A 25,449-nucleotide genomic window follows, 5' to 3' on the forward strand; every position below is an offset into this window, starting at 1 on the left:
TGGTTTTTTTAGGAAAAGAATATTTTGGTAAACAAATTTTTTAAGTCTACCTAATGAAAGTGTCATTGCAATGGATGAAAGAAATATTTATTCTTAATTATTTCAGGCGTACTCATCCAAATTGGTTTATTTTGAATTCTGTAGTTGTATTTATTTTTATTTTTTTAAAAGATTTTATTTATTTATTTATTTATTTATTTATTTATTTATTTATTTATTTATTTACACAGAGAGAGACACAGCGAGGGAAGGAACACAAGCAGGGGGAGTGGGAGAGGGAGAAGCAGGCTTCCCGCTGAGCAGGGAGCCTGATGCAGGGCTCGATCCCAGAACCCTGGGATCATGACCTGAGCTGAAGGCAGACGCTTAACAACTGAGCCACCCAGGTGCCCCAAATTCTGTAGTTTTAGAAATACACCAATTAAATATGAATCTAACCCTAGATCACAAATTATACTACAACCTTTGAAAGACATTACATTTCATGAAATTAAAAGTATGTCTGATGTAAAGTTAGCATAATAAACTTGAGAAAAATACTTTTCTGTTAATATTTCAGAAAATATTACCTCAGAAAAATATATATAGAAGACTAAATATTTTATTTGAAAATATAAAGCAAAAGTACATCTCAAAAACCATAGGACAACTGAGAAGTAGGTACTATGAGACATTTTATAAAATCAGAGATAAAAATATATTTTTAGATTTTGTTACTAATCAAATAAGCTGAACTTTTTCCTCCAGCAGGTCAAAAGTAAAAATAAAATGTTTGACAATATGACAAATAAATGTACTAAATATAAATTTTGGTTATGAAATCAAAAATATCCCTCCTCCCTTACCCTAATGCACAAAGAATGGAAACTAGCATTGCATACCCCACTTTCTAACTTTCAAAGTAAACACAGATATTCTGGAAGAAATTTAACAATCATGTGTCAAATGAATTGTTTGACAAGAACAAGTTCATTAGCCATTATGCAGAAAGAGTGTATTAGAGCATGAGCAAAGAGGAGAGAAGAGGGAATGGGTTAGTACCATGTAGGAAAATGAAAGATGAAGAGATACATTATAATTTGTGAATATATAACTAACACCCAACTAAAAAAACAAAACTTCCTTATAGAACAAGCAAGAATTAACTCAAAATGGGTCACAGACATAACTGGAAAGCCCAAACTATAAAACTCTTAGAAAAAAAACCTGGAAGTAAACCTTATGACCTTGGTTTAGCTAAAGCCTTATTAGATATGATCCTAAAGCACAAGGGGCACACACACACTAGATGCATTAGACTTCCTAAAAATGAAAAACTTCTGTGCTGCAAATGATACCATCAACAAAATGAAAAGACAACCTAAGGGATGGGAGAAAGTACTTGCAAATTGTATATCCAGTAAGGGACTTATATCTAGAATATATAAAGAACTACAACTCAATAACAAAATGAAAATAACCCACTTAAAAATGGGTAAGGACTTGGGCACCTGGGTGGCTCAGTTGGTTGGGCGGCTGCCTTCGGCTCGGGTCATGATCCTGGAGTCCCAGGATTGAGTCCCGGGTCGGGCTCCCTGCTCAGCAGGGAGTCTGCTTCTCCCTCTGACCCTCTCCCCTCTCATGTGCTTGCTCTCTTTCATTCTCTCTCTCAAATAAATAAATAAAATCTTTAAAAAAAATTTTTAAAAATGGGTAAGGACTTGAATAAACATTTCTTCACAGAAGGTTTACATATTGCCATCAGCACATGAAAAGATGCTGAATATCATTAGCCATGAGGGAAATGCAAATTAAAATCTCAGTAAGATACCACTTCACACCCACTAGAATGGCTATAATAAAAAAGACAGGTAATAACAAGTGTTGGTGAGGATATGGAGAAATTGGAACCCTCACACACTGTTGGTGGGAATGCAAAATTCCCAGAGGTGCAGCCTCTTTGGTAACATGGAGTTGTTAGCATATGACTGAGCAATTCCACTCCTAGGTATATATCCAAGGGAAACGGAAACATAGCTCCACACAAAGTTTGGCCCTTGAGTGTTCATAACAGCATTATTTGTACTAGCTAAAAAGTGAAAACAACCTAAATGTCCATCAACTGAATAGGTAAGCAAATGTGATATATCCATACAATGGAATGTCATTTGACCATAATGAAGTACTGATTCATGCTTCAACATAGTTAAACCTTGAAAACATTATGCTAAAGGAAAGAAGGCAGTCACAAAGGGCACATATTATATGACTCCTTTTATATGAAATGTCCAGAGTAGGCCAATCCATAGAGATAGAAAGTAATTAAATGGCTAGCTAGGGCTGGGGGGAATGAGGTGACTTTGGGGACCAGGCGATGGGAAAGAGGTGGGAGGTTTTCTCCTGGGATGTTGAAAATGTTCTAAAATTGTGGTGGTTGTTGCACAGCTCTGTGAACCTCTGAATTGCACCCTTGAAATTGGTGAATTGTATATCATGTGAATTATATCTTTATAAAGCTGTTTAAAAAATAACCCTCATCACAAACAAAATGAAAACTGTGCTACACAGGCATCTTCTGGCAAATGACAAAAGTTTTACTGTCGACAGTGGGATTGACTGAACATCATACCTGCAGACAACAGGTTTTTTCAGTTTGCCTTGAGGTTTCTTTTCAGCAATGACAGATGCAGTGTTTTTTGAAGTGTCCTTAAGTATGTGTGTGTGTATGTGTGTGTGTGTGCGTGCATGTGCATACATGAGCTTTCCTGGGGCAGTCAGTGGGTCATTTTTGAGTATGATGGATCACATCTTCTAGGGCACCTGCCCCTAAGGCACTTTTGGCATCCAATTCTCCATGCAGGTTATTAGACATACTGCTAGAGATGGTAGCTTCCTTAAATCCAATTTGTATCATGATCAGTTTTAGCATATGTTCTAGAACTTAGTGTGAAGTAGTTCTAAGGGCCCATAGCCCAAATTTGTTAGCATCTTATTTTTGAAAATATTAATTCTTTCTGTTTTTGCTGTACACTGCCTTGATTTTTACCTTGTCTTACCTTTACTAATTGTTTAGTCAGATGATTCTGTTCATTTTTTTAATCATGTAATAGCTCCTAACAGTGTTGAATTCACTTAATTAAGAAAAAAACCCATGAAGATAAAGAAAGGAAGGCCAGAATACAGGGAGGAAATAATAAGGGAAAATACTTGTAATTCCATTAAAGAGACAAGTAGCTATCCATTGACAGGTTTAGTGAAAAGAAATTAAAATAGGTTAATAGAAGCTAAATTGGATAAATAGTGTGTCACTATTGTACCCTCAGCCCCTTCTTACCAAGGAGTTGTGTTCTAAGTGTGGCTTTGTAAGCTATTTAAAGCTTGAGAGGCATTTTACATTAAAAGTTGGGGCTCAAGTCCAGACCACAAGAGTTCATTTAATCTGTGTGTATCTAAAATACAAGACAAAGAGTCCCATAAACGCTAATAAAATATATAACTGACTCATTCAACACATCTGTGTTAAGCCTGATTCTGTGCCTGATTATGGTGATAGGTGCTTTCCATGTTAGATGCTTTTGGGTTCCCAACTCCTCCCACTGAAGTGGGATGGGGCTAATTAATTACTGTTCTCAATCAATATTTATTGAGCAGTTGACACTGCTCCTGACACTACACTATCTTGGTTCTGAGATGCAGAGATAGGGACTCTGCTCCCACTTTTTAGGAGCCATCCGTCTGGAGGGAGTATGTGCAAGTAAATGGACAGTTTGAAATTATTTTGATTAGTGCTTTCATAGGGGTAAGCACAGAGGGCAGGTGGAGCAACAATAAGGGAAAGGCTTAGATTTGTCTTTTGGTGGGGGGTGGGGGGATAGATCCTGCAGCAAATGAAGCCAGAAGCACTTTGAAGAGTGAGGTTGAATTGGGTGTGGAAGTTGGGGGCAGGTGAAGGTCATTCTGGGCAAAGAGACAAAATGTTGAGAATAAAGGAAGCATGTAACAGGTTGGGGAAGATGGGAACAGGATGGGCCAGGTGGGGGTTGTGGAGAAAGCCAGGCCAGAGGCAGGTATTGGATACATATATTAGTGTAGAGCTCAGTAAAGAGGGCTGGCAGAGCTCCTCTACTGGTCATCGTTGTGGAGGTGGTAGTTGGAGTTGTGGGTGGTTTGCAGGAAGACCAGGTGTACTGAACATAGTGCTCAGGGTGGAGTCCTAAGGTCTGGTGCCAAGAGATGAGCAGGGAGGACTGGGGTGGGGGGGTGAAAGGACATGAGGCTGCATTGCTGTGGAAGACCAGGGAAGGACTGTCCTCAGTGGTGTCACATTCTGTGAGGGGGTAGTCAAGTAGAACTGAGAATCATCTGTTGTGTGCAGCAACAAGGGACAGGTCAGTGCACTTCTTAGATGCCTTTGCCACTGAGCTACAAAAGCAGATGTCAGATGTTCTGCAAACACTAGTCCCTACATTAAGTGATTTTCAGGAGCATGGGCTTTTTGCCCCTCCAACCTAGTTATGGCAGGAACCCTGTTCACAAGGTTCATTCATTTATTGATGGACATTACTGTTTACCATTGTATGCTGACATCAGGCCCTGGGCCGGGCATGTCATAGGGTCAGTACTGTCAGTACTGTTTATTAAGCAGATAGACTTTTATTTTTTTATTAAAATATAATATATTATTTGTTTCAGGGGTACAGGTCTGTGATTCATCAGTCTTACACAATTCACAGTGCTCTCACCATAGCCCATACCCTCCCCAATGTCTATCACCCAGCCACCCCATCCCTCCCACCCCCATCTACTCCTGCAACCCTCAGTTTGTTTCCTGAGATTAAGAGTCTCTTATGGTTTGTCTCCCTCTCTGGTTTTGTCTTGTTTCATTTTTCCCTCCTTTCCCCTATGATCCTCTGTCTTGTTTCTCAAATTCCTCATATCAGTGAGGTCATATGATACTTGTCTTTCTCTGATTGATTTATTTCGCATAGCATAATACCCTCTAGTTCCAACCATGTCATTGCAAATGACAAGATTTCATTTTTTGATGGCTGCATAATATTCCATTATATATATATATATATATATATATATATATATATATATATATATATATATATATATATCACATCTTCTTTATCCATTCTTCTGTTGATGGACATCTAGGCTCTTTCCATAGTTTGGCTACTGTGGACATTGCTGCTATAAACAGTGGGGTGCATGTGCACCTTTGGATCACTACATTTGTATCTTTGGGATAAATACCCAGTAGTGCAATTGCTGGGTCGTAGGGAACCTCTATTTTCAACTTTTGAGGAACCTCCATACTGTTTTCCAGAGTGGCTGCACCACCTTGCATTCCCACCAACAGTGTAGGAGGGTTCCCCTTTCTCCACATCCTCACCAACATCTGTCGTTTCCTGACTTGTAATTTTAGCCATTCTGACTGGTGTGAGGTGGTATCTCACTGAGGTTTTGATTTGGATTTTCCGGATACCAAGTGATGCTGAGCACTTTTTGATGTGTCTGTTGGCCATTTGGATGTCTTCTTTGGAAAAATGTCTGTTCATGTCTTCTGCCCATTTCTTTCTTTCTTTTTTTTTTTTTTTTAAAGATTTTATTTATTTTTCAACAGAGAGAGAGACAGTGAGAGAGGGAACACAAGCAGGGGGAGTGGGAGAGGGAGAAGCAGGCCTCCCGCGGAGCAGGGAGCCCGATGCGGGACTCGATCCGGGAACCCTGGGATCATGACCTGAGCTGAAGGCAGACGCTTAACGACTGAGCCACCCAGGCGCCCTTCTTCTGCGCATTTCTTGATTGGATTCTTTGTTCTCTGGGTGTTGACTTTGATAAGTTCGTTATAGATTTTGGATACTAGCCCTTTATCTGATATGTCATTTGCAAATATCTTCTCCCATTCTGTCAGTTGTCTTTTGGTTATGTTGACTGTTTCCTTTGCTGTGTAAAAGCTTTTTATCTTGATGAAGTCCCCATAGTTCATTTTTGCCCTTGCTTCCCTTGCCTTTGGCGATGTTTCTAGGAAGAAGTTGCTGTGGCTGAGGTCGAGAGGTTGCTGCCTGTGTTCTCCTCTAGGATTCTGATGGATTCCTGTGTCATATTTAGGTCTTTCATCCATTTGGAGTCTATTTTTGTGTGTGGTATAAGGAAGTGGTCCAGTTTCATTCTTCTGCATGTGGCTATCCAATTTTCCCAACACCATTTGTTGAAGAGACTGTCTTTGTTCCATTGGACATTCTTTCCTGCTTTGTCAAAGATGAGTTGACCATAGAGTTGAGGGTCCATTTCTGGGCTCTCTATTCTGTTTCATTGATCTATGTGTCTGTTTTTGTGCCAGTACCATACTTTCTTGATGATTACAACTTTGTAATAGAGCTTGAAGTCAGGAATTGTGATGTCACCAGCTTTGCTTTGCTTTTTCAACATTCCTCTGGCTATTTGGGGTCTTTTCTGGTTCCATACAAATTTTAGGATTTATTATTTGAAAAAATTTGGTGGTATTTTGATAGGGATTGCATTAAATGTGTAGATTGCTCTAGGTAACATAGACATTTTCGCAATATTTGTTCTTCCAATCCATAAGCATGGAACGTTTTTCCATTTCTTTGTGTCTTCCTCAATTTCTTTCATGAGTATTTTATAGTTTCTGAGTACAGATTCTTTGCCTTTTTGGTTGGATTTATTCCTAGGTATCTTATGGTTTGGAGTGCAGTTGTAAATGGGATCAACTCCTTAATTTCTCTTTCTTCTGTCTTGTTGTTGGTGTATAGGAATGCCACTGATTTCTGTGCATTGATTTTATATCCTGCCACTTTCCTAAATTCCTGTATGAGTTCCAGCAGTTTTGGGGTGGAGTCTTTTGGGTTTTCCACATAAAGTATCATATCATCTGCAAAAAGTGAGAGTTTCACTTCTTCTTTGCCAAGCAGATAGACTTTTAGATAAGTGAATTTTTTGCATTCTCTCCCCACCCCCCATCCTACTTCTAGGTGTGGCCTTAGCTCCACTCTTCAGTCTCTGACCAGGATGTAGGCAGGATCTTTACAGGGCCCAAGTATGGCCAGGAGCATTCTCTTGCGGGCAGCTCTGATGGGTGGATTTTGCTGTTTAGAGTGAGGTTTGCAGATTCGGAGACCACACCCAAGCTTATCAGGCAAGAGTGCCACAGCCTGTGACTATCCTCTGCTTTGGGTAATGAGGGAAAAGTTGTAATGGTATGTGTTCCATGATTTTGTCAATCCTACCTACTATGGATAAGCAGGGACTCTGGGTTCTGCTTTGATTTTCATTTGTTCTTTGTCATTTTGGTTTTGAGGCCCAGACTCAAACTGTTTCATAGTTTCCTGGCACCTGGGGAATGGAGCACCTGTTATTTGTACATAAATTTGTATTTACCAAGTAAAATAATGTGATGGAGGGAATATGGACTTGGAGTCAGAGTTTGCACATTACTTAACTGTTGGGGACCTCAGTAACTTCATCTGTCAGGTCAGGATACCATAGCTGCCTCCAAGAGTATTTTGTAAGTTTTAAATGAGATGTTATATGTAATGCAATGAGTACATCAGAATGTTTAATAAACGTTGCTTGGAGTCCTTCTTTGCCTATAAACAATTGTTTTGCTCCTCACAGTAACCTTAAAAAGTAAAGGATCATTGTTTCCATTTGTATAGAAAAATGGAAGCTCAGAGACCTTAAGTAACAAATGGCAAGTCACACAGCTAACAAGTGGCAGAACCTAAAACTTAGGTTTTTTGGTTCTAAATGCTTTGCTCTTCACTTCTGTTCTTCTTCAGTGGAGGAGAATATTTCTGGGTGTAAAGGAAAATTTGGATAGAATTCAGCTCAGTTCAGCCAATCCTTTCAGTATGCTGACAGTGTTAAGGGCCTTATGCTCCATTTGGGGTCGTAAAGGCCAAGGCAGACTCTGCTTCCACTAACTCATGGTATTTCGGGGATAAGGCATGGGGTCAATATGAGTGATATGCTGTGAAATCAGAAAATAGTCATGATACTTGTGGCCACCGGATTCTTATACAATCATAAATTTCTTTTAAACTGAGAGGGCCCTAGGGGCACCTGGGTGGCTCAGTCGTTAGGCGTCTGCCTTCGGCTCAGGTCATGATCCCAGGGTCCTGGGATGGAGTCCCGCATCGGGCTCCCTGCTCCGCGGGAGGCCTGCTTCTCCCTCTCCCACTCCCCCTGCTTGTGTTCCCTCTCTCGCTGTCTCTCTCTCTCTCTGTCAAAAAAAAAAAAAAAACTTAAAAAAAAAAACAACACAGAAAACTGAGAGGGCCCTAAAAGATGAGGTGACTCATATTAGGTGTGCTATACGTGTATTTGGGTTCAGGGAGCAGCATCAGCTATGTATGAGGAATTAAGGACATATAATCTGATTGGGGAAATAAGACTAAGTGAATAAAATATTAATAAGGATTTAAATAGCTATCCAAGAGGGAAGACCTATCAAAAGCAGTACATACTTATTTGCTTAATGAATTATGCAGAGAGCATTTATTGTAGGAATTCAGAGGAGAGAGATATAAAGTTCTTTGGGCAAGATTTCATAATTATGTGTCGAAAGAGGCAGATCTAGAATGGAGATCCCTTCACTATCACCTATAATATTCTTTGTACTTTATTACTATATTAGGCACAATCCTTCTGAGTGCAGGTGACAGAAAATTCAAAAGGGGCTTAAACACACACACATGCACACAATAGTTTATTGGCTCACATAAGTGAAAAGCCCAGTGGGTTATTCTGGATATAGGAATGATTGGCTCCCATTCACAGTGGGTATCAGGAATCTACAATTCTTGGTTCTTCTTTTTTTCGGTGTTGGCTTCTTTCTAAGACAGGCTATCCTCCAGGTGCTGGCAGATACAGGCTTACATCCTACTAGCTTATCAACCCTAGCTGCAGGAATGGGAGTGCTCCTTTTCAATATTTCCAGCAAAGGCCCAGGGCTGGCTGTCATTGACCAGATTTGAGTTGTTTGCCTACCCTAAGATAAAGGTCAGCCTCACCCCAACGTCATGGATTGAAATTTGGAGAAGAGTGGTTTCCTAAAAAGAAAATCAGGATGTCATTATCAAAAGAGAGAGAAAGATTCTAGATTTATACAGATGAACATCTGTATAATATAGCACATATATAAAAGTTGGGAAGTTTAAAAAAAATTTTTAATAATAAGAATCCAAACTTTTATGTATTTACCCACATAGCAGGTGCTCTGCTCTTCATTTCTTTGTATAGATGCAGATTTATATCCTATCTTTTTTTTTTTTCCCTATTTGAAGGACTTCTTTTAAAGTTCCTGTTTTATTGGTGATGAATTCTTTCTGAAAAGTCTTTATTTTCCCTTTGTTTTTGAAAGATACCTTCTTTGGGTATAGAATTCTGTCAGTGTTTTTCTTTTAGCACTTTAAAAATATTTCTTCACTGTGGGATTTCACAGTGAGAAACCTGCTGTTCTTATCTATACTCCTCTGCTCATAAACTGTCTTTTTTCCTTTGACTACTTTAAAAAAAAAATAAATGGACTATTTTTAGAGTAGTTTTATGTTTGTAGAAAAATTGGGCAAAAATTATGGAGAATTGCCATATACTCTCTCTCCTCCTGCCCAGTTTCTCCTATTATTAACATCTTGGATTGGTGTGGTACATTTGTTACAATTGATGAAACAAACTGATATATTACTACTAACTACAGTCCATAGTTTACATTAGGGTTCACTCTGTTGTTTTGTTCCCAATTATCTCTCACTGGTTTTTAGCTATTTGGTTATGGTGTGCCTTGGTGTAGTTTTCACCATACTTCTTGGACTTAGGATGTGTTGAGCTTCTTGAATTGGTGGGTTTATCACTTTCATCAAACATGGAGAAGATTGTCTGTCCATGCCTTTTTTCAGATTTTTTTTTTCCTGCTCCTCTCCTTCCTTCAGGGTCTCCAATTACATGAAGACCTGAAGTTGTCCCCACTGCTCGCTGGTTCTCTGTTCAAATTTTACAGTGATTATATTTCTCTGTGTCATTTTGGATAGGTTTCTATTGCTACATTTTCAGGCTCACTAGTCTTTCTTTCTGGAGTGCACAATCTGCCATTAATTCCAATCAATGTAGTTTTTCATCTTAGTGTAGTTTTCATCTCTAAGTTTCATTTGAATCTTCCATCTCTCTATAATGTTCAGTCTTTCTTTTTTAGTTTCTTGAATATATGGAATATAGTGATATTTATTGTTTTAGTGTCCTTGCCTACAAATTCTGTTATCTGTGTGATTTCTTAGACCATTTCAGTTGATTGGCTTTATCTTCACTATGGGTGAGATTTTTCTGCTTCTCAGCATGTCTAGAAATGTTGGATCAGATGGCGTACATTGTAAATTTTACCTTGTTACATGCTGGATGTGTAACTCTTCTTGAGCTTGGTTCTGGAACATGGATAAGTTACTTGGAAACTGTTTGATCCTTTCAGGTCTTGGTTTTAAACTTTGTTAGGTAGGGCTGAAGTAATGTTTTATCTTGGGCTAATTGCTCCTTCCTACTGAGGCAAAAACGTCCCAAGTAGTTTAACTAATGCCCCACTAATGAGGGGGTTTTCTATGCTTGCTATTTGAAACAGGCAATATTCCTGGTTCTGTGTGAGCTCCAGGTACTGTTACCTCCAATCATTTCCATTAATTCTTTCTATGGCTTTAATATTTTTCCTCACATGCACTTATCAGTGTTTGTCTGAAGACTCCAAATACAGCAGATCTCTGAGTTCTCTTTGTAGCTCTCCTCTTCAGTACTGTTTTAGCAAGTCCTCACAGTCTTGGCCCCCTAAGTCCATCTCCTCAAATCAGGGAGAACATCAGCTTTGCCTCAAAACTCTCTTCAGGCAGTCAGTTTGGGTAAGCATAGAACTTACTCACTTATTTCTCATCTCTCAGGAATCCCTCTTTTTAGTTGCTTAATGTTCAATATTTTCAGAACCATTGTTTATGTCCAGGTTTTTAGTTGTTTCACATGTGAGGCTAAATTTAGTACTTGTTATTTCATCTTGATTAGAGGCAGACATCCCCTTGATGAACCCTTAATAATTGAAAGGTTGACCTTGGCTTCTCTTGGATTTTTTTTTTAACGTGGAAAGTTCAATCTCTTGACATTTCATTTCTTGCTTTCCAACACATGCCCTTCATTTATCTTTCTTGTCTTATAGTGCTTTTGAGACCTCCAGTACAGAATTGCAAGGAAGTGATAACATCAAGTGTTCTTGTCTTTTATAGTCTCTAAGGAATGTTAAAGTTTACTTTTGATTGTGATGCATGGTAGATTTTCTTTTTCAGGTGGAGAAAATTTCTTTCTATTCCAAGTTACTGAGAATCATTGTCATGAATGGGTGTTGAAACCTATTTAATGATTTTCCACATCTGTTGAGATGATTATACATTTTCATATTTAATCTATTAATGTGGTTAAGTACATTTAAGAGATTTTCCTGATGCTTAAACTTCTTTGCATGTCTGTTATAAATTCTTACTCTCAATGTATTTGTTTTTGATATATCACAAATTTTGTTTGCTGCTTAGTTTATAATATTTGCAACTAGCATTATAAGAGATTGATCTACTATATAAATTCCCTTATTGAGTTTATAGCTATCCTTAAAAAGTGATACAAGAAGTCTTTCCTTCTAGAATGGCTTATATAAAAGAGCAGTTACCTATTAACGGTAAGTTGGAAAAAGTTATACAAAACCATCTGGATGTGATGTGTCACTTTTTAAATTTTTTTCTACCTGTTACTTCTTTAGTGGTTATCAGTCTATATGTTATCTATTTGTTCTTTTTAAAATTGTTAAAACTTGTTTGTGTTCTCTTGTGATTTTTAAGTGTCCATTATATCTATAAATGTGTTCTTTGTCTTAAGCTTGTCAATGGCTTATCTTTAAGAGACTGTCTTCATCTTCCCTAGTTTCTAATGTTTTCTTTGTATTAACTTTTTATTAATATCTACTTCTTATCTTTTTTATTTCTTCCATGTACTTTGCTTTGGTTTAAACTGTTGATCAATAACATCTTGAATTGACCATTTATCATATTAATTTTTCAGTCTTTTTCTTGATTTCTAATATATACCCTAAATGAATCCATAAATTTCTTTTAATTACCACTTTAAATATATCCCACAAGTGTATGATATGTGATGTGTTCATTATTTTTCAGTTATAAATATTTTATCATTCCAGTTAGGGTTTCTTCTTTGACCCATCAATTATTTAAAAATGTGTATTCTGGTTTCCAAAAGGCATTTTTTAATTTTTAAAAAGTCTTTTATTTCTAACTGTATTGAGATTAGAATGTGGTATAATTACATTTTTGAGGCTTCCTCTGTGGCCTAATACATGGCTAATTTTTGTAAATCTTCCACATATTTAAATCACCATGTGTTCTTAGATTGTTTTCCATCTCACCTCAAGACAGTTTAATACCTCTTGTGTATTATGTTCTGTGTGTTTTCAGGTTAGCTCATCTTTAGAAGGGGTATGTTTGTGCTTGGTGAAGGGTGTAATCCTATGCTGCCTTATGGAAGTATTCCTGTAGCGCAATTTTGCACTTCTGTTGGGTCTCCTGGATTTCATAGGTGCTTACCCATTTCCCTTATTAATTCCTTACCTTCACATGTCTGTGCTGTGTTGGTACTATGTCTCTGTGAGAGGTAGACTTGATGTTTTTATTTCTCATAGAATAATTTTTTTATTTACAACCCCAGTGGGTAGTAATCTTGCTACTTCTCTAGGTCCAAACTGTTAGCTGAAATTTACTAGTCCCCTCTTCATAGAAAGGGCAGCCTCTATTAAAGAGTAGTAGCTTTATGCTAGGGTCCTAGATCCAGCCTTGCATGAACCCAAGGCCTTTAATATCCTAGATATCAGCCAAACAAGTTGGTTACCCCTCTGGGATAATACCAGGTATCTTTCGAATTTTATCAGCATTTCTTTTTTTTTTTTTAAGATTTTATTTATTTATTTGACAGAGAGAGAGACAGACAGCGAGAGAGGGAACACAAGCAGGGGGAGTGGGAGAGGGAGAAGCAGGCTTCCCGCGGAGCAGGGAGCCCAATGTGGGGCTCGGTCCCAGGACCCTGGGATCATGACCTGAGCCGAAGGCAGATGCTTAACGACTGAGCCCCCCAGGCGCCCTTTATCAGCATTTCTATGAGTTTGTAGCAGGAGGAGTTTTATATGGCCTCAGACTTCCAAAAGCTGGTCTAATTTTTAAAGATGAGTAAACTGAAGTTCACCCAAGATCACCCAGTTGGGAGGTGTCAAGAGCTGGGATAAAAACCTGTGTATGACTTGCTTCTCTTTGGTATTCTTCCCACTTTGCATTTGTCTTTGTATGATATTTGTGATAGTTAATTTTATGTGTCATTTGATTGTGCCACAGGTGCCAATACAGGGGATCAGATATTATTCTGGGTGTATCTGGGAGGATGTTTCTGGAGGAGATTAACATTTGAATTGGTAGACTGTGGAGAGCAAACTGCCCTCCCAAATGTGGGTGGGCCTCACCCAATCCATTGAAGACCTGAATAGAGCAGAAAAGCTGAGTAAGAGAGAACTTTGTCTGCCTGACTGCTTGAACAAAAACATCCGTCTTCACCTGATCTTGGACTAGAATGTACACCATTGGCTCTCCTTGTTCTCAGGCCCTCAGTCGGCCTGGAACTACCCCACTGGTCTCCTGGGTCTCCAGCTTGCCAGTTATAGACCTCGGAACTTCTCAGCCTCCGTAATTGTATGAGCCAATACCTTATAATAAGTAAATACAAATTGTATATCTCCACCATTGGTTCTGTTTCTCTGAATAATCTGGCTAATACACTACTGTACTAATTTTAAGTTCATTTGTTTATTCATTATTGAAGGATTTGCTTTATTCCTAACTGTGTTGGACACTAAGGGGATAGAGTAGAGAAGAATGCATTAAGACCACAAATTCCTTGAACATGTTAGAGGAGTCACAGCCATATAAACCCATTTAGAAAACGTAAGTAAGATAATAACAGGAGGTAAGCTCTACATGGCAGTTAAGAATATGGATGGAACAAGGGACATTATTATACTCAGGGCAACATTTCTAATTCAGTGGTGCCTGGCTTGTTTAGGTGGTTCCATGCTGAAAATTGATGTGATTTTGGTGGCACCCCATGCAATTTTGATGTATGTATTTTCATCACGAAGCAGGACCCATTTTGCCAGTGGAAAATATGACTAGATGATGTAAGCCATATAACATAGTATGAGTATGCATATCCATGACAAAACAACTAAGGAAAGAAGCATGATTAGCTACTTCATTTCTTTGTTAATTTTTTTTTTTAACCTGCTTGTGCATGTCAGCATATGGGATAACAGGCACCCGAGGGACAGAAACTTCATGGGAAAAGTCAAACATTTGGAAAATTTTCCATTAACTTTTCTGCAAATGGAGAGAAGTTATTCATTATCTATCAGTGGCATCATTAGGGCTGCTATTCTAATTTATGCATACCACCATTGAATATATGATGTATGAATTGTGTGCTTTTCTTGGAACATGGTTTTTATTTTTCTTCTAAAAAAGCTCTTACTTAGCCAAGTGAGCATTTTTAACCTATTTGTTTTCAGTTATCATGATATGTTTGGATATATTTACTGTAGATTTGGTATCGAGGAGAGTTTGAGACAGCCTTATGGAAATTATCTCTGTAGCTTAACTAGGCTCTATTACAAAATAAAACAATAACTTTGGAAACTTCCTTGAGAATGATTTGCAGCATGGAATGGAAAGATGAGTGAATGAACTGAATAGCTAGAATTTAAAAAACTCACAACACCTGCACATCTCAAGATCCGTTTATTATCTCTCTCAGCCTTGGTTACCCATCCGAGGCCCTTCATTTTAGTATCCATGGCAATGGAATTTGTTTTTTGTCTTCCTAATCAGAACATTTGTAAATTAAAATGTTGATTCACATTTGCTTGTAAGGATTCATTGGAGTGATAGAAAAGTGTTGGGGGTTGGGGAAAAGAAAGCAAGAGCAACCATTCTGGTTTTATGTTTTCTCTGCATGTGCAGAAATTTAATTATCAGGTCACCACAGTTCTCAGCAGAGTAAATTACAGTCTTGGCCATTCATTTGTATGTAAATGCCACTATAGCAGGAAAACAACACAACACTTGGGTCCTATCAAGAAATTCCCTTGTTGGAGGTATGTGTATTAATGAGAGCAGAGCTGAAAAGAGTCAGGGAGGTTAACAGTTTAGCACTTGCTCTTGTCCAGGTGAGCCCTGTTGCAGTGATGAACCTGAAAGTGATTGTCAAAGTCAAGTGTTCAGGAAACATTTGTAGGTGAGAGAGTCAGATAATGAGAAATGAGGGCCTAGTGAGTATGGATACAGGTCTGTTCAGAATACTGCCTATTACGGTACAGCCTTTGTGTGATCCCCATAGCCTGAGCCAATCACCCCACCCCTGAAGCTTTCACGATGCTTCCTTTCTAATCTTGGATGAGTTGGGGCCTGGTGGGGAAGAGAAGTAAGTTACTTTTTGTTTTAGCACACAATTACATTATTAGTTGATTCCTTTGATCTTTTGGAGTATTGGCTTCATACTTTGTTCTGTTGGGTTTGTTTCAGTTTTACTTTTAGTCTTAGCTCTAAGGTTGATCTGTCTAGAGTTTTAATGGAATACCTGGGGTCTCTAACTTGGCCAGACTCAAACTCTTGGCTCCTGAAATAGGCTGCGGCCCAAATGTCTGCTCAGATTATTTAGCCCTGTAGCTGTTACTTTTGGGGGTTTCTTGGATTCTTTCCCCTGCATTCATATTTCAGGTTTCAGGCAAGTGTTTGCCAAGTTCATATGCAGATTTTGGAGTTCTTTTTCTGTTCCCTCCTTTATGGTGTTTCCCCCTATATTTTCGGCTGCCCTGAATTCTGCCCTCTGACACCTTAAGTCAATAAGGCTTCTGTGTCTCCCAGAGTCCTGGATGCCCTGTACTTCATAGACTTGGCGGTACTTTTAGCAGAAAAGCAATGTAACCATGTATCTCTCCCAGGGAAGTTTCCTTCTTTCAAAAGTTGGAACCTCTGCAGATTGTCCCTGCTCTTGTTTACTTCTCTGTGCCTTCAAATAGTTGACTTAAATTTTTTTTCATGAATTTATAATTGTTACTTGTAGATGAGTTCAGATCACTTATTCTGCTGTTACCAGAACTCGAATCTTCGATGTTGTAACTTCTCCCTAATATAGTGATCTGTAACTAGTTTTAATAAAAGATTTTCTTTTTGACTCACTCACATCTGTTACAAGTGCCATCTCTTTGTGCATATAGGAAATGGAGTCATCAAAATATCCCACACAAGGTTCAGGGTGACAAAGCAGGTGTGCACGGTCCTTCCTCTGGTGTTAGTCCTTTGCCACTAATTAGCTATTTGACTATAGGTGAGTCCCTTAAGTAACCTCAGACCCAGTTTCTGTTCTGTAGAATGAGGGAGTTGGGTTATACCAATGTTTTTCAAACTTTTAAAAAGTGTCAGGGCTCCTATTTTTTCCCCAACAGAATCTTATGAAAATATAAATAATATTAGAACAAAATAGCCCTGATTCTAAAGAATGTATGGCCCAACCTACTCAGCGCAGCCGCCCATATGTCCACTTTTGTAGTGGCCTTGAAACTCCTTTGTGGAACCCTAGACTTTCACAGAACATAGTCTGAAAAAAACCCCTAAGGCTGGATAATAAATAAAAATCTTTTTCTCTCCTACCTGAATCCAATAATGGCTAGATGGTGTTTCTAGAAATGTGGCCACTTTCTTAGGAGCTGAAATGGGCAGTTGTCTCATTTGACCTCCCTTCTACTTTTTCACTTTAACCAACTTGCTGTTATTTCCATCCTTATCCAGCCACCCTGGGCAGACGTTCGCTGTGGGTATTTGAGAAATCTAGTATATAAGGGGTTTCCTGCAACTGTAGCTAAAAGTAGCACCCAGGTACTGCACCACTGAGCACAACCCTTCCCACCTGTCTCCACTTCCCATGTATAAGATATGAGCAGTACTTCCTTCCACCTAATTGCTCCTGTGTGGGTGGGAACAAATTAATAAGCTCAGAGCTGCACTGACCATTTACAAATTCTAACTCCATCTGTGAAATAGCAGACAGGCTTAAGAAATCCTCCCCTTGTATCACCAGTTGGTTGTTTTGTTGCCTTAAAAGAAACAAGAAAATGAGCAGGCATTGGGCACTGCCCACATCCAGCCAGCATTGCCAACTCTTCGAGAGCACTGCACCTCCAGGCTTGAGAAAAAGGATAGCGAGGTAAAGAAGGTAACACAATTCACATTATCGGCTTTATCTTCTCCTCTCCCAGCCCTTGTTTCTTCCACCTTTCCCCTACAACAACCCTGATGATGAGTTTTCAAGTTAGACCCTGCAAGAACAGGCACATTCTTTCCTTCGCATGTAAATGCAAGGCTTCGTAAAAGCGTTTCCAACCAGGGCACTGCCGTGATGGGGGCTACTAATACTAATACTAATACTAATACTACTAATAAAACATTTTTGAATATATCATATACCAGGCATGTGCTAAGTGGTGTATTTCATTTATTTTTTCAAAAGATTTTATTTATTTATTTGAGAGAGAGAGAGAGAGAATGAGCAGGGGGAGTGGCAGAGGGAGAGGGAGAAACGGGCTCGATCTCAGACTCCTGGGATCATGACCCAAGCCGAAGGCAGACACTTAACCAACCGACTCACCCAGGCGTAATTTATTTCACTTAGTTCTCTCAACAACATTAAGAAGTAAGGAATCTCAAAATAAGGACACCAGAATTCAGAAAAAATAAGGAACTAGCAAATGGAAGATCCCAAATTCAAAGCTAGGCAGCTTGGCTCCGGATTCCACACTCTTCACCACTCTGGCCTTGACTGGCAGGCAGATTCTGTGGCTCTGGGGCCCCACCGTCTTTACTTAAATGTGAAAGATAAAGATGGCCTTGCTCTGCCCCTTCCTACTTAAACTAGAAAAAAAAAATCATTAAAAATTAGAGGGAGGGACATTCTGCCTCCGTTGCAGTAAGAGTTTGGCATTGAGGGGTCTTCAGTCAGCCCTGTCTACCTTTCCAGGACAAACTTCCTGGCAGTGCAAGAATCCCACAATAGCACCTCGGCAGTGTGTGAACAAAGGCATGAAGCTGGGTGGCCAAGCATCAGAAAGGTTGCAGAGGAGTCTGCCTTCTCTTTGGTGGTGGAGATTTGGGTGCTATCTATGATCCCTCTGTATTCTGTGTTGGAGTGAAATGAACAATCTCAACTTTAAGATGTATCCACATCCATGGTAACTGTCCAATTTTTTCCCTATTATCTTAGCAAGCTAATTGGATGAAGGGGTGAAGATTTTAATACAAATTGCCACTGTGTTATTTCCCAGGTACTTAGCATGAAAGAGGTCTTAACTTGTTATTTATAGGGTGTTTCAGAAAGTACTATCTTATCTCTGAAACAATTGTCACAACTGAGATGAGATTTTGTGATTTTCAAAAATTTAAGTTGAATGAAATCCAGATCAGCTATTTAGTTGTTGACATAGACTCATTACAAGGCAAGTAGTAGGAATCTTTTAAAAAGATGCTTATAGGGGCGCCTGGGTGGCTCAGTTGGTTAAGCGCCTGCCTTCGGCTCAGGTCATGATCCCAGGGTCCTAGGATCGAGCCCCCTGCTTCTCCCTCTCCCTCTGCCTGCAGCTCCCCCTGCTTGTGCTCTCTCCCTCCCTCTGTGTCAAATAAATAAATAAAATCTCTCTAAAAAAAAAGATGGTTATAAAAATTCTTTCCAGCTCAACCTATGTGATTTTGTGTTCTTAGTGATAAAACAAAGTTGTGTAGATTTTGACCAGGATTCAAGAAAGTTTTTTTTTTTTTCTCTTGAGGCAGCAGATGGTAGAGGGAGCATTATGTTCATTTACATTGACTTTGGAGCAATATAGCCTGGGTTTGAATCTCGGTTCCGCTATCTACTAACTGTTATGACTCTGGCAAATTACTAACCTCACTTTGTCTCAGTTTTCCCAACCACAGAATGGGAATGATAAAGTACCTATTCTTTAGGTTATTGTAAAGAGTAAATAAGTTAAAATATGTAAAGTTCTAGAATAGTGCCTGCACAGGACACAGGCTGTATATGGAATTGCTTTTATTATTGTAACAGTGCCGCTAGTAACTTATGTAGCTGCCGAGAGGTTTTTAGGAAGGATGGCGGGTTTCATTTTTAAATGGAGAATTCCCTGAGATGCTTGGGGAGTGAGGCTTAGAATAGTACATGCAGTTTTATTTATAATCTCATGAGGAGCAATAGGCCAGTTATGCTGCAGCCTGTCTGTGTGTATTCATTCCCACAGGGGTTACTGCTCTTCTCTTCTCACAGAGGAAGCAACCTCCTGGCAGATTTCAGGGTGGAAGAGGCAGAGCACCCTCACTCACTCTGAAAAGTAAACTAGGTATGACTCTAGTGTCCTCACGCAATAACGTTTGATGATATGCACATTAGCTAAAAACATAGGTTCTGTGTGCAAGTCCCATTTTGTTACTTTGCTAACTTTGTTGCTTAGGGCAAGTTACTTAACTTTCTGTACCTCTGTTTTCTATCTCTATGATGGGAATAATAATGATCCTTACTTCATGGTGTTGCTGTGATGGTTAAATGGGATAATATATGGAAAGTCCCAAGAAGGTGTCTGGAATGTAGTATATGTTTAGTGAAATGGAAATCTTTCCTCTGTGGATGATCAGTGACTCACTGGGGAAAAAAAAAAACCTCAGGGATCATATAATGGTAAATTAATGAATTCTAAAAAAATTAATGAATTTCAATTATTGATTTTATCGATGAGGAAATATCCACTCACTCAATTTGAGACTGATGACTATAACTACTTACATTTAAAAATCTGACCTCATAATATAAATGGAATGGAATCTTAGACTTAGAACGCCAATGAATTGCTCATCCAAATAACCCTCCCATGCATATATCCCCCTAACTCCTTCCCAGGTGCTTAGCTGGTCCCTTGCTCTAATGGTGAAGGGAGTTTAATTTTGCTCCATTGGTCTCTGGGTCTCTCTCATATGTGATGGTCTGTCCCACAACAGGTGCTTTGCACAGTATGTTGGGACATGGGAAGACTGCCTCTTGTGATGGTTTAGTATTAGCGGAGCATCTAGTGTCCTTTTTTTTTTTTCAATAACCTAAAGAAATCTAATTTTATTTTATTATGTTATGTTAATCACCATACATTGCATCATTAGTTTTTGATGTAGTGTTCCATGATTCATTGTTTGCGTATAACACCCAGTGCTCCATGCAGTACGTGCCCTCCTTAATACCCATCACCAGGCTAACCCATCTGCCCACCTCCCTCCCCTCTGGAACCCTCAGTTTGTTTCTCAGAGTCCATAGTCTCTCATGGTTCGTCTCCCCCTCCGATCTAGTGTCTTTTGACACAGCTTTTCAAGTCTTACTGGTGCTGGTCACAGCCAACAGAATTGAGTGAGCTGACAGTGATGTGCTCTTGTATTCTTGGATCAGCTGCTTCATAAAAGAGCAACACAGATCCAGTGTTGACGTTAGGAAGTTGGAGTCAGAAAACTTAGATCTAGAGAAGACCTGGGAAAGGATCCAGACATTAGAAATGACCCAGACAGGTTAAGAGGTTTGACCACAGGGACTGAGCTGGTTGATGTGAGCATACAGAAGGGTTCTTTGCACTGCCTCTCTCTGGTTCTTCAGAATAATAATTAGAAACATGGCCTCTAGAGACAGGCTACCTTGATTCAAATCTCAGTTCTACCCTTTATTGGGAGTATAATCTTCAGCCAGTTGTAGACTTTTCTTTTTCTCGATTTTCTCACTTGGAAAATGAGAGCAATAATGGGTGTTTCATGTGGATTAAATGAGATAATATGTGTAAGGCACTTAGGACAGTTCCTGGCACATAAACAAACAAACAAATAAGTGATTATTATTATTACTAATCTTCTAAACAAACTCAGGAATATCAACTCTTAAATAAGACAGAGAATAGATGTTTTGACCAGGCTGGTATTTAAAGTATTTTCTCTCACTTAAAAAGTGTTTTTATAATTTTTTCTTAGCTTCTGATTCAGATGTGATCTTCAGGACCCATCTGTGAATTAATAGCCATACTCTTCCCAAGAATTACTGTATGAGTTTTGGATGGAAGGAACAAATTTCTAAAAAATAATTTCCCATTGGGGCTTCAGGGTGGCTCAGTCAGTTAAGTGCCTGACTCTTGATTTTGGCCTAGGTTGTGATCTCAGGGTCGTGAGATAGAGCCCTCTGTCTGGCTCCATGCTGGGTGTGGAACGTGCTTAAGATTCTCTCTCTCTCTCTCTCCCTCTCTCCCAACCCCCTCCCAACTCTCTCTCTCTGTCTGAAAAAAAAAAAAAAAAACATTATTTATAATTTCCAGTTTACTTTCAGCAAATATTTACAGAGTAGCCTGCCGTATGCCTGGCATGGAGATAGGGCCTGAAGGGATGGGAAGGTGGGCGATCCGTTGTGCCCCTTACTCTCCTGACGTGTACAGGTTAGGTGGAATGGTTGGGAATTAAATAGGTAAATCTGTCACAAGGCTGGAGGGAACACTGATAGGGCAGGGCTGACAGCTATTTTACAGCTCATGGAAGAAGCCCTGAACCTGATTTAAGGGGTCAGTGAAAAGCTTTCTAGAAGTGATGCCTATACTGAGTCCTGATGATGAGCTAGATTCTTGACTAGTCCAGACAGGGGTTGGGGGAAAATATTCCGGGCACAGGGAACCCTGGGTGAGTGTGTGTGGGTGGGGAGGGTGGGGGGTGCTCAGTCTTGGGAGAAAACACTGGATCTTCACCAGTTTCTTCAAGATTTAACAAGCATTTGTTAAGCACTTACTATGCAACAGGCATTGTTTTACATAATGGAGAGACATCAGGTACCATAACAAATGATGTCTTTATTTTCATGGACGTCATGGGGGGAGAAGAGAGGAATAGAAGTGTTTTGAAGAAAATTGCTAAAGGTGGGACAATGAGGCCAAGTTTAGGATGAAGTGACAGTGGAGCTGACACCTCAGTGGTGAGAGGAGCTAGCCAGGAAAACACCAGGGGCAGGAGGGTTCCAGGCAGAAGAACAACAAAGACAAAAAACTCAAAGGGAAGAACCATCTTGGCTAGTTGGAGAAACTGAAAGGACCAGTGAGCTGATATGGGGAAAGTGGTACAAATGATTCAAAGGGTGTTTGGGTTGGGTTGTTGGTGCTGAGAAAGACATCAGAACATTATAATAAAAACTAGTTTTGTTTTGTATAAATTGCATACACTACTGTGGGTGTCTCTTCAAAACTAGGATACTATTGGAAGTTCTCAGTTGCAAGTATGTCTTCTCTGGAGTGGGGCTTGGCTCTTTGTGTTTTAATAAGAGATGAGGCTAAGAGCATATTTTCTGTCATCATTGTCAAATGTCCTGTTCCCAGTTATAAGCACATGTCAGCAACGCAGCAAATCAGCAGGGCTGCCCTGCTCAACAAAAGGTCTTATTATGTCAACTAGGGGTGTCCTGATGGTTCCTCCTGGGTTCCGGCCATGTATTTCTACTTGCCCACATAAGCTTTATTTTCCTGTGTTATTTCTTTGGACTCAAATTTGTGTTTCAAAAAATGCTTTAAAATCTTTCTGTCTGGTTTGGGCCTGCTTTATCCAGACTAATCATTCATGTTCTTCCATGTTCTTCTATTTCTCTGGATTATTGATCTCTGAATTCTTGTGAGCCCCACATGAGACTCACGGCTCTTGTTTGCTCCCAGTTAACAGGTTTGGAGATGATGAAGAGCCATGCACATCTTCTGACAGTGATGAAGAGGTGATCAAACAATTTGAGATTTCTGTGTCCCGGTCCCAGAGTTTCCATTCAGAAGCATCTGAAAAAGGAAAGCAGGTGGGATTGGAACAAAAATCAAAATTCAGCCACCTGCTCTCTACCCATGAGGAGGATAACACAGAAGTGTCAGCCTGTGAAGGTATTCTTTGCATGAAACACTTTCTGTATCTAGAACAGGGAAGGACAATGGTAAGAACACCTTTGAGTCAATCACTATACTTGTATCTAGGGTCCAGAGAGGAAAAGAAAATGGGGCAAGACCTAGAGGCTGGAACAGGGTAAAGGGGTTCTTTCAAACCTCGCAGAGGGGATGTCATGCAGGGAACTGGGAGAAGGAATGGATAAGAAGTGCCAAAACTTTGACCCCTGATTTGTGGGACTCCTTCCTTCCTTACAGGTTATCATTTGGTATATTTTGAACACTAAGGGTTAGAACTAGCATGGTATTTATTAAGCTTTATAAAATCTTAATCTCTTCTGATAAATATAAACATTTCACATAACTTGTTTGCTGACATTGAGATTCTGTGCCTTTTCTCTCATTTGGAGTCAGAGTCTATTTTCTAGTTATCTATATAGCCTCAGACAATTTTTGAAATCTTTCTTTTAGTAGTTCGTATTATTAAAGCCACAGGTATGTTTTATCTTTTAAATAAAAACATGTATTACAGTAATGTTGAATAACCTTTTCCAAACGGCACATACCCTGCACATCTGCCCTCATTCCCTGTAGTTTCTGTCGTCCCCCACCTCCCCGCCTCCATCCCCTGCCCCACAGGAGAATTGCTTGCTGAGCAAGAGCAGCGTCTTCTGCCATTCTCCAGCGTCTTCAGACTGAGCACCTTCCACAGTGGGGAGGGAAAATACTCTGAGGTAGAGTAAGCACAGCTTGTGGCTTGTTATGGTAGGTTGGCCTTGTGAAGAATCCTCCCTCCACACCACTCACACAAAATAACCTGGCAAAAGAACAGTAAAATATTTCTTAGTGCTTTCCCTAGTGAAGGTCAGGCATTTCTCTGACTCTTTTATGCCCAGAACCCTGAGTAGGCACAGGATATTGAAACAGGGAAGGGTTTGTGAATCGTATTAGGTAGAAAGCTAGAAGAAATGTCACACCGCCCGCTTAAGTGACCTGGTCTAAATGACCTGCGCTCTCTAATCTTATCCTTCTTTCCTTTGGACACATGGTCAGTCAAACCAACGGGGGCGTAGTTGTAGGTCTTCCATACTTTGCAACACTTAGCAATAGAAAGAGAAAAAGGAGATTCCAAGATTGAGAGAAGATAACAGAGAAGAAATGTCTGGTTTGATGAGGTGGATGAGGCAGCCCGAAAAAGAATGAAGTAAAAATTTTAAAAAGGAAAATATACAGAAAGAACCTTATTTATTTGTCAGCAGAAATGTAATAATTTGCTGTCATGTAATTGTACTTATTGATATGGGCCAACATAACGTATTTTATTGCTGTTCCTGTTAGTGCCAGGTGAGTGACCACCGTATTGTATCGGTAGCTACGGACCTCTGTCATTCACTCACCCCTCTCCTGTTCTCTCTTTCGCTGGTGTTCCATCACAGCGCTCCTCCCTCTCCACTGAGAGGGCAAATGTTAGCTAATGAAAGTTAATAGCAGTTGATTCCCTAGGAGCAGCTCACTGCATTCTAAAGCTAATGGCCCCATTTCCCCAAAGCCCAAATGTCTAGTTTCTGATTTATACAAATGGCCCATGTTCCGAGAGTCCTGACAACCATTCTCACCCTCACCGCTTCTGGAATTAGCAATAATTTTATTCATAACTGGCGATTCTGAAAAACTTGACAGAGAGTGACAGGAAAGATCACATTTCTTTCTCTATTGGAGGGAGGAAAAGCACACTGCACTGGATAAATTACCTGTAGATTTTGAAGAAAATCAGCAGGATTTTCATAGGAGGGGATAACTGCATGTTAAATTTTAGGTTATCAAATGCCATGGAAATGTTAATGTAATTTCTATTGCATGATTTTTTGTTCTGTGTAATTTCTTTTTGTTCATCTTTAGATTTGTGAATTTGTTTTCAGCAGTTAAGAATAAGGAAGAGATTAAGCATGCACCCCAGAGAGGAGTTGTGGGTTTTTTGTTTTTTGGGTTTTTTTGCCTGTCCTCCATCTATTTAGCTTTTTTTCACTCTACCTTAAATATGATTTTCTAAGATAAAATTTAATTGTAGACAATTCTTCCACTTTAAAAATGCTTTCAAAATGTTGGACCAGTGAAAGTAAAGGTCCAAATCCAAGTAAAATCTGAACCATGAATGAGTTATTGGTAGGTTGTCTCATGTTTCATCAAGTAGGACCCTTCATTCTAGATGGAGTGGGGAGGTTGTTAGAACCAAGCAAATGCTATCTTCGTATCCCTGGCAAGTTCTCTCTTGTCTCATTTACCGGACTTAGTGTAGCTGTGCATTAACTGTCATGAAGGGGTTTGTGCTAAGTGACCCGGATTAGAGGCTG

At 39.4% G+C, this 25,449-nt stretch overlaps 1 protein-coding gene across 1 annotated transcript in view; it reads left to right on the plus strand.

The window, feature by feature from the left end:
• Positions 1-25,449, plus strand: part of SYT16 (synaptotagmin 16) — a 95,630-nt gene that overhangs the window by 41,798 nt on the left and 28,383 nt on the right. Inside the window, exon 2 of the mRNA XM_045901989.2 lies at positions 22,886-23,098. Within this exon, the coding sequence (XP_045757945.1) occupies positions 22,886-23,098 (213 nt within the window). The remainder of the gene's footprint in view (positions 1-22,885; positions 23,099-25,449) is intronic.

This window comes from Mirounga angustirostris, unplaced genomic scaffold (assembly GCF_029215605.1).
Source record: "Mirounga angustirostris isolate CCGP_5_RB_7025 unplaced genomic scaffold, mMirAng1.0.hap1 SCAF_9, whole genome shotgun sequence".
Classification (NCBI taxonomy): domain Eukaryota; kingdom Metazoa; phylum Chordata; class Mammalia; order Carnivora; family Phocidae; genus Mirounga; species Mirounga angustirostris.